Source organism: Pseudoliparis swirei, chromosome 16 (genome assembly GCF_029220125.1).
Source record: "Pseudoliparis swirei isolate HS2019 ecotype Mariana Trench chromosome 16, NWPU_hadal_v1, whole genome shotgun sequence".
Classification (NCBI taxonomy): Eukaryota; Metazoa; Chordata; class Actinopteri; order Perciformes; family Liparidae; genus Pseudoliparis; species Pseudoliparis swirei.
The window spans coordinates 14,834,946-14,852,393 of record NC_079403.1 but is presented as its reverse complement, the minus strand read 5'-3'; the positions used below and the strand labels follow the sequence as shown (position 1 = coordinate 14,852,393).

The 17,448-nt window shown below is 42.7% G+C and overlaps 1 protein-coding gene across 1 annotated transcript in view; it reads right to left on the bottom strand.

Annotated features, from left to right (window-relative positions):
* ofcc1 (orofacial cleft 1 candidate 1) overlaps positions 1-17,448 on the bottom strand; it is a 78,761-nt gene that overhangs the window by 41,258 nt on the left and 20,055 nt on the right. Inside the window, 4 exon segments of the mRNA XM_056434709.1 lie at positions 4,374-4,413; positions 4,416-4,524; positions 6,305-6,396; positions 12,164-12,205. Coding sequence (XP_056290684.1) covers positions 4,374-4,413; positions 4,416-4,524; positions 6,305-6,396; positions 12,164-12,205 — 283 coding nt within the window.

Below are 17,448 nucleotides of genomic sequence, written 5' to 3'. Positions count from 1 at the left end.
GACAGCTCTGATTTCCATAAAGGAAGCAGCACGTAGGTTGTGTATGGGTGTGTGTGTCTGTGGGATCCGAAGTGACCCAGGGCGCGTCTGGCTGCAGAAAACCATAACATGTGCACTCAGGGCCGCGGTAGCCAGGGGCCCTCTCTTTCACACATGCACGCACGCACGCACTTGTGCACAAACACACACACATTCACTCAGACACGTCCGTGCCCCCTTCAGCACAGGAAAGCACTGGAGACCCAGGGGTGAACCGTGCTGCCATCTCCACCCACCTCTCCAACCAGCGTTACATCAGAATTGATTGACCCTTGCACCGAGTTGTGATTCTGAGCTGCAGTATGCAGGGGATTGACAGCCTGGAACTGGCTGTTATTTCAGGTGGTTTTCTCTCCTCCTCCGTCTGTTACTGGAGGCCGATCTCTCTCTCTCCCGCCACGATAGTGAGCAGCTCTTCTCGAGGAAAGGAGTGACACTGCGGGGCGCATGTCATCAGTGCGTTCTACATGCGATACCGTGTAGCCGAGCAGCCATGAACAATGTAACCGCGGACTTCCCCGCTAACCTTAGACACTCGGGCAATGACAGTATGCAGACTCCAACAGATGGAGGGCACAGGAAGATAGCGACAGAGACACTGAGTGAGTGAGTGCTCTGATAGGCTCGGTTGGGGGAAACGGGCGGAGAGGATTGTTGGTCCCCAACGAGGCGAGCTAACTGGGGGAAATTAGGTCAGTGTGTTCCCTCCGACTCCGCAACAAGAACAGGCTGTGCATGTGTGCGTGGGTGCGTGTTTTGCCGGTGCACCGACAGCGGCACACTGCACCGCCACAGTGGCATACTGTGCAGGTCTGTGTGTGTGTGTGTGTGTCATTGTGTACTGCTGCCGGCCACACGTTGGCATATGAGTGACTGTGCCACCACACTTCGGGCCAGATTTGAATACAGGAGATTATTACTTTTACTTTATTTGCTTCTACAGCTTTAATAAAATGATTTACCAATATTGTTTCGCGTATAGGTCTAAAGCTAACTGCTAACTGTATTTATTTTGATGCATCACGAGGATGTAACTAATCATGACATTATTGCAAGTAATGAAATAGTTCTGAATATGAAAGAAGAAAAAAAAATATTAAAAGTTAAGTGACATTTATTCCCAATTGGCCATAGAGTCGTTTGAAATAAAAGCTTTTGGGACAGATTTAGTTCTGCAGTCATTTGGCCTCCAGAGGATGTGGATGCTCTTCTTTTATTCTACCTCCCATCCAGCCTTGTCTTTACTTTCTCTCTTCATGTCTCCTGATCAGGACAAGTCACACATACTATAATTGATATGAGATTTAGGGGGTATATTTCAATGTAATTAGAATCTTGATAATTGGACTAATTAGATCTAATTGCTATGTGAGAATGACTTTGATTAAAACAGTTTTTTCTCCTCAAAACCAGAGAAAGAAAAAAAAATAGTTGGGTGACATTGGTAGGACAAAATGCTAATTGGCAATAATCAAGGATGCATGAAAATCACACTTTCTATATGTAACAACCAATAGGAGCAACATGTTTTCCTAAAGACAAAAACTGATAATTGATTGTTTGTAAGTAAGTAAGTAATAACATTTTTTTTTTACTTGTTTGTAAAGCCTATATGCAAGCTACCAGAAGTAACCTATCTGTGGAGTAAACTTTGTGTAAAGTCCTGCTAAAGTACCTTGTAGATGTGAAATTCATTTTGTCTAGTATGTTTACCTTTTAGAGAAGTTGTTGCCGCACCATTCAAAACGCAATAAATTAGCCATATCGAATGACAACAGCTGTATTGAATCAGGTTCTTTGATTTTTCTCAGTGCTGTTCTGTGAGAAAAAAGGTTGTTAGGAAGACATTTGTAGTCATCAAATATGATGGAAGGTCGGCAGGATCCTTTCATGCAAGTTCAAACAGATTGCAGAGAAAACAGAGAAGAATCAATCCTGGCTTGTTTTCATTCAATTTTTTTATTTGCCCAGAATGTACTTGCCAAGTCAATACCTGCAGTAAAAAGTATGCTGTGTTGTCTCTGAAATTGTAATTTATGGTTTACGGTTATTATGATTCCACATGTCATTCAGTTGTTTCTTTTTACAGGGATAGTGGGGCTTTTGAGGTTCAACCAGGAGCATTAATGACAATTATTTTATAAGGAACATAATCAATACTCTAACTCCACAAATGCAGATAGAAGGTGATTCAAACAGCCCTAAATCAGCCCTATGAGATGTACTTCTTATTTGTTCTGAGGCCAGAAAAAAATGGCGTTGGTGATACATTAACATTATTAGAAATTGTGCCGACTTGTATGTGACTGACTGTAATGTCAATTGATGCAAATGAGTTATCTAACAATATATATATATATATATATCATTTTGTTATGTACTCCTCTTATGCCGTAATTATGGGTCCTGTGCATGCTGTTGAGCTCGGTCTGCTTCATTCTAATACATTTCTTTACATTTATTCTACTTAGTGACTAAAGTGCTCCTCACTGTGATGTTCTGGATGCATTATGTTAAATATTTGTCTGTGATTCTTAGACTATCCCAAACTGAATCTAACTGTTAGTAAGTGCATGAGCATCCGATCTGCCCATTTGTACTGTAACGCCCTGTGAACATTTCAATGAGCTCAATCTCTTGTGGCTCAATAGATGGCAGTAATATCCCTCAATCACTGCAGTCTGAATCCTGATCCTACATGAAGCACATACCTGCGCGCACATACTGTACACAGACAGTCAAAAGATGATGTACACACAACGCAAACACACACACACACACAGATACAGACATAGCTGTGCCAGAGGAGATGGAGATGACATCATTACGGCAAATAACATTTAAAAAAAGATCTGCAAACAATTCCTTTGGTCTGCGTCTCTGCCAGTCCTCAGGTGATGTAGAGAATCCCAGAATAAGTCAAACAGCACAGTGGGAGACGGGTGAGGGTTTGACTTTGAGACTGCAGTGTCTTTAACTTCCCTGTGAAAGCCAAAACTGGCACCGTATCTTTCTAATGTTCTGATTAGGCGAGGCCAAAAAAGCAGCCCTGAGCTCAGAGATACTGTAATGTGTGTGCTTGTAAATATAAAATCAATAGCAGCAGCACCTTCACAGGGCACCAGGGAACCGCCAGGGCTCCAACTCAATACCATCCGTACCTATAACTGACGGAAACGTCTCATCTCACGGAGCCCGGCGACTGCTCAGAGGTATTCCCACTATGAATAATCGTGAAAACCGTTTAATTGTGTCCCTTTGTGTGCAGCCTGCCTGGGTTTCTGTATTCGTTTTGTATGCACTCTCCCTCAAGATAGTCCCTGTGTCATCATTTGTTGGCAGGATACGCTGGTAATCATTTGAATTCCCCCAGTATGTTCAGAAGATGTCAGGGAGTAGTCTCTGATCTTGTTTAATATGTGACCAGCAGCTATAAATTACCAACTCCCAGAAATGAGGAAACACGGGTACTTTTAAATCTCCAGGGAGAGAGAGCTCTCTTTCTGTCTCCCTAACACACATAGGCTCTCTCTCTCTCCCCCCTAGTGTAGTAGTGTGTGTGGTAATCCCTCCCCTTAATTTACTTGACGTTCAAATAAAAACAAATACCTGTGACTTTTTTGTTGAAATAAGCAATTTCGCTTTCAGCCTATTGTGATGCTCCGTGGGCATAGGCGGTGCAGGCGCACCTTGTTGCACTTAACACGTTTGGCCAAGGTGTCTGAAATGCTTTTCTTCCTGCTTTGTTTATATTTAACACATTCCCGTTTTTCTCATTAAAATCAAATGCTGTGAGCCACGGCAAAGAGGAAAACACATTTTCCCAAACTTCCTTTGTTGCATTTTGCTGTGCGGAGGAAACAAATAAAAGCACATAGTGACGTAACAGGTTTGCTTTGGCTGCAAGAAATATTGTTGCAAACCAAATTAGTTGAATAACAGGGCATTCCTTTTGTGTCTCAAAATCATATAGTATGATATTTTCTTTGCATTTGAGTCTGTATTAATTCTGAAGATGACAAGTGGAGACACAATGGTAGCTCTTGGTAACAGTAGAATGTCCCCACATTCTTACAAAGTTCTCCCACAAAGACATAGTTATGTTCACAAATTAAAATCAAGCAATGCGATATTAAAGCAGATGTAAAGCTAAATTGAAAGGATGCCACTTGGCTACTGTAACTGCATCTATAAGGGAGGGGTTGTATAGGAACATCTGGTTGATGCCGTGCACATCACTGTGTCCGTCTGTTGTCACCTCCTTTTTTTCTTCTCTTTTTTCTCTATCTTTATTTACAACATTCACATTTTGGATCATGAGTGGTAAGACTTACTGTAGGGAGAATGTATACTCCTCCATCGCCTCCATCGAAGGCTGCATCTTCCGTTGTCTGCCTGCCGAGGCGGTGCGCAGCCGCTGCCACCGCCGCAGCCGCCGCCGCTCATGCTGGGGCCGCAGCTATTTGTCTTCTTGATTGGCTTCTTCTGTGAGGAGCAGGGATCGGAGGGAATACATGCGGATGTCATTTGTAATCAAAGCAGGAAACAGGCCTCTGAATTTATCTTGGGGGATGCACACGGTGACAGTGACAGTGTGCGCGGCACTTTGGAGCCTCTCCTATATCTCAACCGCGCCTCAAATTGACACGAGACGTGAGTGGCGGCAAAATCGCGTGCGGCACGCCATCGTTCAAGTCGAGTTCATTTGGGAAGAAGCGTGCGGCACGGTGACGGTGATGTTAAATTATGTGATATCGGAGCAGCTGGCACTGTTTTCTTCCACGCGAGTCGTTTACCTTCATCGTCATAAACAGTCAAATGGAGTTAGCAAGTGGGGTTTTAAATATTTCACCGAGGTACTTGGGAGCAGATATTATTTGTTAAGCCGCCAACATGTTAACGCCGTGCTTTCCCTGGCCCTGTCAGCCCTGCCTGTGTTGCCCTTGGGTGGGCTTAGTGCCTTTCGGCTTGAAGTTGTGAAATACTCACTGATGTATGTTAATGAGATCCACAGTTGGAATAAGCCACCTCTCTCTTTCTTTCCGCCCCTGTCTCACTCTGCCTCTCTCCCTTTTTTTTCTCCCCTTTTCCTCTCCTCCATCTCTGTCTCTCTCCCTCTCTCCCTCCCAGATGAACTGGGCCCAGGAAGTAGTAAATGGGCAGGGCCCCATAAAAACTCCATCCGTTTTCATAGGGCAATCTTTGCCAAAGCAAGCTTGGATTCCAGAGTGATGATCACAATAAAAAGGTGGAACGGAGCGGGAAGGAAAGCACAGAGAAAGAAATGCGGGAGATATATAAACCACAATGTTCTCCAGTGTCTCCCCACAATAAATTTAATGCAATACCTTAAGAGCAGATTCCGTATATAGCTGGATTCCTGCCCTGTGGGCAAAGTGGTCGCCTGGAGAAAATTCATTTTAATTAGGCCTGCATTGCAGGTTGAAGGGTTGAAATCTGATCCCCTGCGCTCCCAGGCTGCTGCAGGTTGGAGATCACTCCACTTAATCATTAGACAACTGGGTTCCACACCACGACATTTGACAGAGTTAGCAAGGTTTTAAAGGCCAAGAGGAGAAGAAGAAAAAAACACGGTCTACAGAGGCTGCGGAGAAATAAAACCTCATATCAACAAACTCATTTATTTAACAGGTCATCACTGATTAATGGAGGTCTGGAGAGCTGGAGAGCCTCTTGTACATCAGTGCAGGGAAGTTAGTAAGAATAAAGACTTGGAGGGATAGATGGGAAGGGAGGATGTGTACATATATATATATGTGTGTGTGTGTGTGTGTGTGTGTGACAGACGGAGGCATGATGCCGTTCATAGGCTTTTCACTACCTCAATAATAACATCACAACAACAAAAGGCCGCAGCTGAGGAACAATGGCAAGGCGGACCGGGAGGCAGCAATGCCAGATCAGCAGACAGTCATTTTGCAATTACCACTTCAAAGTATGGCAGGTAACATGCAGGCTTTGATTAATTTAGCTTAAGTCCTCTGTAGCACAGGAAGAGGCGTGTTTAGAGAGGCCTGGCTGCCGTTGCTGATTTCACAGAATTTGAGCTGCTTTGGCTTGTCAAGCAGATCAAAACTGTCTTTGAAGGCTGAAAAATACCTGTTAGTGTGAAATGTATTCTGACAAATCTCAGATAATAAGCCGGGGAGGTGTGTGTAGGGGTGCAGAGAGGGATGGGAAAGAGAGAGCGAAGAGGGTGATCATTGCAAGGGAGGGAACACTTTCCCTTAAATCCCAACGTTACCTTGTCATGAGTCCCACCCTCTGCTTTCTCCCCGCATGGATCACTTTTCTCTCCCGTGTTTTCAGAAATGGCTCCGGAGGAGGAATTCTTCCCTGCATCCCAAAAAAAGAAAGAAATAATGTGCAGTGAGTGTGAAAAAGACAGAAAGGTTGATGTTTGTTTTCCTTTGCAAACCACATCTGGCAATCTGAGGATCAAAGGTGGTTGAGTGCTATTTATATTACGAAAAACCCTAATGATTACGGGTATACACTTGAAGTAATGATGATAAATATTAAGCAAGTATGTAATAATGGAAATTGCCGAAAGAAAAGATATTCTAAATACAAATAATTAAATATAATAAAATAAAAGTTTAAAAAAATTGTTCTGTTTTTTTTAACGGTTTAAAATGCGGAACAATCTAGGTTTGTAATGACACTTAAAATAAGAAGCATATCTGTTGTTGTTATTGTTCTACCGTGAGGCAGTATGTTTAGGCTGTAAGGTGTTTTTTCTGGTGACTCTGATTTGACTCTTGAAAGAAATATGTAGGAGTATTGAGTTAAAGAGCTCTCGCAGCACATCATCTCTGTCTCACACAATCTGAAGCTGATCCTTCCCAGACTCAACGCTCTAATGTATGCAATTAGAAATGATGAAAAATCGAAAAAGAAATTAAGTTCGGTTGTAATACATTTTCCCATTCTTCTATTCTTTAGAAAATTACTTTTAAAGTATTTTTTCATCCTTACCCTCTATTTTTCCACTTCTCTCTCGATCTGTCTCACTCTTTTTTTTGCTGTAATTTAAATGGTAAGCTGCCAGATGTGTGTCTCATGCTTGAAGAGTTGGAGATCTGCATTATTTAGCATATTAACATTCACAGAATTTAAAAAAGGGTTCCTGCATTGCCTGGAGGTTGTAATTAAGTAAACCTTAGCTTGATACATGTAAGAATCTCACGATGTGAATCTTTTTTCCCCCGATGAACCAGTCACATCTATATGATACATATGGAAACCTCTGAGATGATATTTTTTCTTCTAGCTGCGGGATTAAATATATCAGTGATAATAACTTAAATATAGGCGACACATCAGAAATCCTTCTGACAGCTTAAATGTCTGGAAGAGTCTGCTCACTGCTATTTTTAAGCGAGTCTGAAATCAGATTTCATCCGAACACAGATGTAGTTTTTAATTACCACCGCTTTGCTGGTAAACATGTGGAGTGCCTACAGTTACAAGTTAAGAAGGTTATATTTGTTCTTGTCAAGGGATGCAATTATTTATATTTCTACATTTGCATGATATCACATAACTGTAAACTCACTTTAGTGTCAATATTCTCATAATCTCACATCAGTAAAATGTTTTTAGAACATGGTGTAGTGATATCTCAATGCCTCAACTTTACACACTCTCTAAGTGTATTGAAAAATGACACAGGTGCGGATGTCAGAGACCCTTTGTATCAAATAATCACAAGTAGAAAGAAGCACGAAGGAGGGAAATACACTGAATGTGTCATATCTACCTTACAACAACCAAATCAGCTTTTGATTATTTAAGTTGTAGTGCATCGTTTTACATATCGCAAGTATGTGCACTTAGGCAAAGTATGTGTGTGTTGCTGGTTAAACAGTATGACAGAGCAAAGCCAGCTGCTTTTACACACACACACACACATACCCACACACACACACACACACACACACACACACACACACACATACACACATACACACTCACAATCTCTATTAGCAACAACAAGAGCAACCATGGACTCACAGAATTGGACTTAGGTGGATAAAGATGCTTTCTTTGACTGGAAAACAACACACACACACACACACACAGACACACTCATTGCACAAGAACCCACTTGCTAATGCGCAGACGCTGTGGAACCAGAATGAGTGCAGAGGCAGAATCGACAGCTTCGACAGCTAAGGGCTACGTCTGTGAACTCAGAGCGCTGGAGCTGCCACAACTCCAGCCTCTCCGGGCACTCAAGGCCAACAACAAACTCCTTGTTATCCCCCCGTGCTCTGAGCTTGTGTTAAGACTAGCAGACATACACACACACACACACACACACTCGCATACTCATCCAGCGCACTGCATTGACGCACCCACACACACAGGGGGGCATGCAAACAAATATATTAATATGTAGACACTTGCAAACACACATTGTCCAGGGTGGAAATACAAATGAGTGTGCCTCACCACTGCAGAACTCAACACACCTCTTTTCTCACTGGCTTTCACACAAAAACAGGCCGAGGAAAGAGAAAAGCCTGGGGGCCGTAACACTGTCGAGACCCCACCGCTGTGTTACCGGTGAGATGCAACCAGGCTGGGATGGCGGTTCTTGCTCACCTAGGCCCCTAATTGCCTGATGACTGGTCCAAGGTTACAGCGGGATCGGAGGTCACTGACTCACGGATTACCCCTGAGTCCATGTCCGGATCTCGTTGTTGAGGTTGCTATGATACGGCGAGGACTCGGTGACGCTTCGCACAAGAGTTTATTTTCTTGTAATCCACAGCATTGTAATGGCAATTACAGGCGCTGGATGTATACTGTTTTACCGTTTTGAGACTCTTTCACACTCACTGGGGACGTCTGTTGCTCGTGAAATTCAAATATGTCTTGACCATGTTCACATAGCCTGCCTTCGTCTTTTTTCTGAGAACTGGGAAAACATGCTGGTCAGCGTGCTTTGTGAGCAAGACACTGTCCCTTATGGTTGTGTTTGTCCCACATGCTCTACTTGCTCCCCACATGCAACCCTTTAAACTTGTTTACCACACCCACTGTGAGGGCTTACATGAGTATCTCTGCAGACAGGATTCAAAGGCGGAATCCAACCGTTTGGAGCCCGGACATTATTGAAATAATCGGCGGGATGCAGAGGGCGACTGATTGAGACTGTATGATGTAACGTTGTGGTTTGAAACTCTGATGACTGGCACCGGCCCGGAGGGGAGCACATCCTGAATGTGGAGGGGAAGCGCTCCAAAGAGGACATTAGATGAGGAATCCTGGAAAAAAGCAAGGGAATGAAGCAGCGATGCAGTTGTGGCCGAATCCTCGGCGTGTTCATGAAAGGAGAAGCTAATCTCATTAGTCACTTATGGGTTCAAGCAAACGCAATGTAACTGGATCACTCAGTTAATGTGAAAGGTCACTTAACCCTGTGTGCCTCTATCTTATCGCTACGTTAAAACACCAAATACACTTCATTGTGCTTCGAGTCTAATGAGGTAAATCAGGAGAATTATTATCCTATGGCTCACTATTCAGAAAAACACAAATGTGGATGCAAACACAACCAAGTCAAGTAATCTTTAGGTTTTTTTTATCAAAATTTTTATCTTAGATTGGGATGTCAGGTTTGAGTGCTGTAATAGACACCTCACCTCACCACACACATATTTTTCAAAAGGGGATTAATTAACTTAAGGCCTCAGGAATAAAAACTTCCAGTCTCACTGTTAAGCTCTGCTGTGTGTAAGTTATCGCAGTGACAAGAGGTCTCCAAATACTTGTCCCGATCCTGAGACAAACTGGGTAATGAGAGAGCCACACAGCACACATCAGAAACAGAGAGGCAAGAAATGGGAAGGAAATGTCTGAAACTCCCAGACTTGACACGGGACTGAGGAAGGGGATAATTTGTTCTTCTCCTCCTCGCTGAATTGGATTTCCATTTTTTGGCTATAGGTTAAAGTTGTCCGTCCGATCGCTGCCTTCAACCTTGACGTAATCTCCCCATCTGAAGGCCATAATTCGCTCCAGAGGTAATGCAAAATGAACAGATCTGTATGCAAATGAGGCGCAGACGTCAGCTCGGCTTAGGGATTGGCCCGGGTGAGGTGTTGTGCATGACACCTTTTGATCCTTTATTTCACTTACGGATCAGGTTCACTTCCCAAGCAACCTCCTCAGCGAGCTGCGAGAATGTGTGTGCGTGTGGACGTTCATGTCTGCGTGTGAGCCAAAGTACACCGCCGTGTTTGTTGAAGAGAGCTGGTACCTTTTGTCTGGCAGAACATACATCTCCCATAGTGAGCGTCTCCCCTCTCTCTCTCTCTCTCTCTCTCTCTCTCTCTCTCTCCTCTCTCTGGAAAATCAGTCAGTTCGTTGGGGACACTTCCCTTGTGGGTGTTAGGATCTCTGTGGGGGGTCACAGGTCAGTAGGCGGAGGAAGCGACAAGCTGTGAAATGTAAAAGACCAATTTCTTCCACATGTTTCAGTGCTGGGAGAACACTGCCAAGCTGTCAGCCGGCATCACGTTTAAAATGGGCCAGGGTGCTACCCAGCAGACCTGTCACAACTCATTTGTAATTAAAAAGCCTGTGTGATGTTTAAAGCAGAGCACCCCAGAAACTTTTGAGGACTGTTAAATAAAGATGAGCTGTGCGTGCAAAAAAAAAAAAAAAAAAAAAGGAAAAAAAAGGGGGATGTATTATTAACAAAGAAGCTAGACCGCTGCCTTTGTAGTAGATCAATAACAAATGAGCCTGGACTTGATTCCTGGCAAAGGCCAGGATGTTGGATTACTTCGGTGGGAAACAAGAATAGTTTGTTTTTGAAAATGAGGAAGTGGACTCTCGTTGCTATTAACCAAGGTCGTTAGTCACCTCTAGATGTGGTAACAATTGTGATATGACCTTCCCCGGAACACCAGATAAGCTGAGCAAACACATCAGTGCATCTGATGGACACATGTATGCACATTCAGGATCATATCAGGCGCATGGAAAGGAAAGCAAAGTAGTGCCAGTCCATCACAGACATAAAAATATACACGACTTGTCATCATTCACCCATTCACACCCATTCAGAACACGGAAACATAATCATATTCACACCTTGGAATGTAAGTCTCAAATAAACTAGCTCTGCATATCTTCGGACTGCAAGAAGAAACCACAACCCGGCACACACGAGGAAGCAGCATGCGAGCTTCCCACAGAAAGAGCATTCCGGCCGAGAAGCAGCACGAACCACCGAGCCAAGAAGCGGTCGCTGCAACAGTTTATCTGCTGTCTAAAATCATTTCCTGATGGATAATGGGATTTAGAGATTAGAATGTTGTATTAGTATTATCCAGAAGATATACATGTTTATGTAATGATGAAGTAATACAACAACATGTGTCTGTCTGCCAGGTCAAATGCTTTGTTTAGTTTTGCTAAGTTAGACGATACATGGATATGAATAACTCTGTACAGCGTAAATGTAAGACTCAACGACTGCTAATATTTGTATTATGTACTGTACTAACTACTAAACTATCTGAAAGATTAAAAGTATTACTGACCGCTCATTGACAAAACATTTTTCCGTAATTGCTTGGGACCAGCCCTATAAGCATGTGCAGGTTATGTGGGGCACCAAATATTCATGTATTCATTCTTTATTTTTTTTCAACAATAAAAGAAACACAGGAAACTTCTAATCTAAATTGGATGATGCTGTCATTTTATTATCATATATAATGCTTCCCATGTCATCCTGCCAAGGAGGGTTTGTTTACTTATTTAATTTTGGTGGTTACATTATCAAAATGATTTATCAGTGTTGATCTTGCTCAAACATTTGCCTTTACTCTCACTAATGCAACAGTGTATCTGTTGGAAAGTGTTGCATGTGATTAAGAAAACCACCTTTGTTTGATTTAACTTCTGTCTGTCAAACTTGGCCCTCTGTCTACATACCCAACCCTACCCTCGAGCACATTCACCTCAGTGGAGAACTGTGTAAGTGAGGCCTGCCATTCTTCTCATCCCAGTGCTTGTGACATTACGGTGACATTTTCTCCCCACTGTGGCATAGTCGGGGGTTTTAACATTGGACCCCTACCTGGAAGAGATGAGGAAGAGCAAGCGGAATCAGCTGACAGGTGGAGAGGGGACCCCCGTTGAGAATGCACCACAGCGGGCTCGCCTGCCCTGCTGCTGGGGCCCGCATGCGGCTGCTGTTGAGGGTATAACTGGAACTGGGGATGAATGGGCTGAGGAGTTAGCGGGGTCTGTGATTGGGGCTGGGACTGGAGTGGCAGTCTGCATTGCGGTTGGTCATGATGGACCTCACTTTGGGACATGACAGAGGGGTCAGGTGGGGGTATTGACAGGGTGATGCAGCGCTCTGGTCCCCCAGACGTTCCAGTAGGGAGCCTCTTTACCTGAAAAACCCAAAACAGAAATGTGGTCTTTCCGTGTTTGAGTTCTCGGTGATCAGTGATACAACCTCGACAAGTTAATGTCATCTGCAGTCATGTTTTTATCATTCCATTGCATCACTGTGGTTTTGGGGGAAAACAGCATGAGTGTGTAATTACACTACAGGTGTTCGTGATCAAACTGTAGATGTAGCTAACTATTACCGTTTGTCATAGTGAGCCATTATGGCATTACATATTTTAATTAAGACCATACGTGTGCCTAGTACCAATATTGCACATCCTATTACAAAGATGTAGAAAAGTACCTCTATTTTCATCCCTCGTAAATGAAAGCAGTGATGATAATTGCAGTAACACAAACAACATGTCACAGTAGAAGGGACAAATAAAGAGACCAGCCCAAGCTAGAGAGCTTTGTTCTGGCTTTTAATTCAATTAAGATGTTTACTAATCTAATCAATGCATCAGCTCAAATGCATCCGGAATTGCTGGGTAAAGATGTGGTTCTTGTTTGCTCTCTGGGGCCAATTTCCAATTGCTTTTATCATAGAAAACCCCAAAATGCAACCCCCATCGACTCAGATCCTCCAACCTGCCTCCCAAACAATAGGGGATGATCAGGGTGGGGGATATACACACACACAAGCATATGATTTACCATCACTCATACCTGCACCTTATGATGAACATAACATGAACAAGAACAACAGATACACGCATGCACATGTTTCCTCATCGTGCACACACACACACACACACACACACACACACACCTGAAAGTACAGGTTGCACAGCCAGTGGTCGAGATCAGAGGAGATGACGGCTTCAATCTTTTTAAACTGGTCCAGTCGTGTGTTCGGCTCCCCCCTGAGCAGAGGGGTTCTGAACCTGGATTAATGACACATAACCGGTAATTGTGACTGTGCAAAAAGATGATTTGAATTGATGGGATAAAAAAATATATATATAATTTCATGTCAATCCATGTGGTGTTTTGCTTAGGGCATTACAGTGTAGTGACCTAAAATACGAATGGACTCTTCTAAATACATAATCCTTAAGGTCCAACAACTAACATTGATCTGCCACTGACGCACCTGCCGTGGACAAGGCCGAGGGTCGGCCCGCAAACAGGAAAGGCCCCCCATGCCAGCACAGAGCTGACGTGGCTGCGGTCTCCCGGTAGTGCGATCAGTTGGAAGACCAGGACCATGGAGGGCACGACCTCACAGGCTGCAGGTAGGAGCTGCAGACACAGGAAGAAGCACAAAGTTCCACTCAGTGGTACACACTTGCCTGCAGGCTCACACACTAACTTATTCACACATATGCAAACACGTCACACGCCATATATAATACTAGAGGACTAAGCATGCGTAGACTTGCTCACAACCAGGAGGCCAATGAAAAACAGACACACGGATGGTAACAAACAGGACAGGAGCCCTCAGGGAGGTACTTAATCTACATCCTAGACTTGAATCCTCTTTTAACTTTTTTCCGGTTTCTTTTTGGAGCCTTCTTAACTGCCATTCTTACCCGTCCAACTCAGGCAATTGCCAAAAAGGAGATGTTGGAATGATAAAGACTGTCGGCATCAACCACAGGGTGGAGGAGAAGTTGACATTGCCGTTGTATACTACGAGCTGACAGTTATTGAATATCCGACGCAGTAAGGCCGCCATCAATCAAACTGATGATATTAAGGGTGTCTTGCATGAGGCAAAAGGTGTTAGCGGTTAGCAGTCGATGGCAAACATTCTTATTTACCCAGAAAACGGTGGGTTTGCTTAAAAAATGAACTGACAGTGAGGTGTGTGCCACTTCATCCATCACTTGGAGGAAATATTTTATCCCTTTATTAGTTGTCATGGGAAATGCAGGGGACTTGTTTTAACACATAAATCATGTGTATCCCACTCCCCAGATAATCTGTTTTTGGTATGCACCTGTGGAATGATGAGTATTTGTGGCATAATATCACGGATTATGGATATTGAGGATATTTCCTATTATTCATTTGCTGTAAGAAATATGACTTGCATGAATAGTCATTTGTGTGCATGTGCGAGTGCCTCTGTGTGAAGGAGACATACATATGTGTGTATGTGGGAGGTGTTGCTGTGAGGTTTGTGAGACTGGAGGATGTGCTTAAGAGGCTTTTTTTCACTTCCTGTTTGACCAAGAGGAGCTGCTCAAACCATAAAAAGTATCCTGTTGAATTCAAAATGTTTTCTCTTTTGTAAAGAGGACATGTGTTCACAAAATAAAGGAGGACATATTATTATTGTGCAATATTTGTCAGTTCTTTGTCAAATCACTAAACCTCCTCAATGACCACAACATAGAATAAAAGATATTTAACAAGGTTATCCAAAAACACTTCCTTTGACCTTTTTTTATTTTTATTTTTTCTTCCTGCACATTTCGGTGCACAAATACCGTGGGGCCGAATCCTCTTGTGTGCTCCCGCTTGCCAACAAATCCAAGACATCTCCAACTAAACTGCACTCTTTCTGTCTAAATCCAAACCCAGACACACAAAGCAAAGGGTGATTGAAAAAAAAGAAGGAGAGAGCGGGAGGGAGGAAAGGAAAATAAGCTCCTGGCTTCCCCTCACCATCACTAATTCCTCATTTCCTCTTAGAAAGCACTGCAAGCACTCCTAAACTTGCACGCTACAGTGTGGGCAAGAGAGAGAGAGAGAGAGAAAGAGAGAGAGAGAGGTGGAAACGCTGATCAGATTTGTCTGAGACTATCAATTGGAAAAACAACAACAACAACAACAACAGGTTTGTCTGTCAAGCACAGCCGAGCGTTCGGGGAGGAGAGGAGGTAAGGAAGAGTGACACGAGGCATTTACCATGCCGTACTTAAACCTTTTTTTACCTCTGAATCAGATCCCAGGTCCGCATTCAGTTCTTGCCAGTTTTTATCTCGTCCTTTATGTTCGACGGGAGCTGCAGACAATATTATCAGGACGCTCTCGCTCAGTGAATATGCCCACGAGCACATTGGCAGTGTCCACATGTGCTTAATGCTCCAGCGAAGGCCTTTAGAGTTGCCATCAGAACACTGAACCCTTTCTGAGCCCATGAAACTGAAATCAGGGGGACACTGGATTTAGTGGCTTCTGTTTTGAGCTTTCTCTTGTGAATTGTACGTACTGTGCACACATCATCAATGACTAAACCTAAACCGGGATCTCTAATCCACTGGTCAATATCAACCATCCAAAACCAGTGTGCAGCTTTTTAAGATTAGTAAAGCCTATTGAGGATGTTTTCCCTCATATCAAGAGGTTTAAGAAAGTGGTTGTGAAATGTGCATTGATTTTATCAAACGTAATCTGCTGTGTTGTTTCATCAAAAGAACCAAATGTGAAAACATATTTCGGTTTAGTCTTTGACCATGCATTGGAAATGGAAGTTTATACTATTTTAAGGTCAATGCCGCCTAACTTTTCCATTTCTTCTTGTATCCAGCTCGTCTCCGTTACAGACGCTCAAATGCATGCAGAAAGGAAACTGCATTTTTCATTGCATTTGTACATTTTCATTCCAATAAAACATTACTTCCTTATATAAATGAATAATTGATCCTGGGTTTGATTTACATGCATGGATTAAATGTCATGTTTGAAAAGTTGTTGTTTTATTCATACGGAGATCCCCGGAGAAAAACCCAGAGGCTGTGTGGCATATTTTCATATGCTGTCTTTTACAGCAATATAACTTCTCATAACCCTTTCAATCTTCACTGCAACTGATGAAACCAAGCGAAACAGAAAGAGGAATTTGGAATTAACTAAAAGCGCAGTATGACAAGTTCTGTCATATTAGCAAAGCATGTTCTATTCTTTGCTTTTATCTAAGGGGACTGTTGGTTTTTAAGATTTATTTTTACAAAAATCTTCCATTGAATTTCACATCAAAGGCTTCGTTCATGTCATTGGAATTAAGCGTGATTTAATTCAGGTTCCCTTAATGTCAAAATTGCTTTCAGATAAAAGATGTTTTATATTTATTCTAATATTTTGATGGAAATAAAACAAAATGTTCAAAGCAGCTTTCCCACATAACGCATGAATTAAGGGATTCCTATGAAATTAAATGCACAGTCACCAGTCACAGGCTGATTCTGTCCTTTCCTCGTTGAATAAAAACACATTAGTGTCAATAGAGGCACTGTTGCAATAGTCATACTCTCTTGTAAATCTGCAACCTTAACTTGGAATATCAATGCTAGCTGCAAACCAAACATTTGGAGTTTAAACTATTTTTTAAATTTTTTTTTATAGAATTGTCCCATTTAGGTTTTGCCACACTCCAACATTTAAATAAAGCTAAAAGTCATGACTCATGATTAATTTATAATAAATATTCAATAAATCTATCTTAATTTCAGTTAGTACTATTTTCATTTCTTGTGAACTGTATTTTCTTTTGTCCAGCATCTCCTCACCATGAACAGGCTCTGGTTGAAGTGCAGGTCAGTGTCCCAGAAGCGCCCCCGATGCTCGATCGGCTCGGTGGACCCCGCCCACTGTTGCTGCTCTTTCTGACTGCACCAGGCCAGAGCTGGGCCCCCGAGACGGCTGTGTAGGGCCACACTGACAGTGTAGAGGCCCCTTGGCAGCTTGTCTCTGGTGGCTCTGAGGCAGCACACACACACCTCCACAGGCTGCGGGCTTGTGCTTTGGGTCACCTGTAATACACAAAGTAAAGGACAGAACTCATGAATGACAGACACTTATGTACAGATGATTAATAGTAGAACTGTAAATGTACTGGGCATGTTAATGTTTGAACAAACAAAACAATAATAAACCTAATTATACCTGTCATTTGTTGTGCATAAATACAACTTTAATACCTCACAAAACTAAATATGGATGTTGTATTGTCTCGCACAGCGTCCACACAACTCTACAATTATACACAATATTAGAGCTTGACAGACA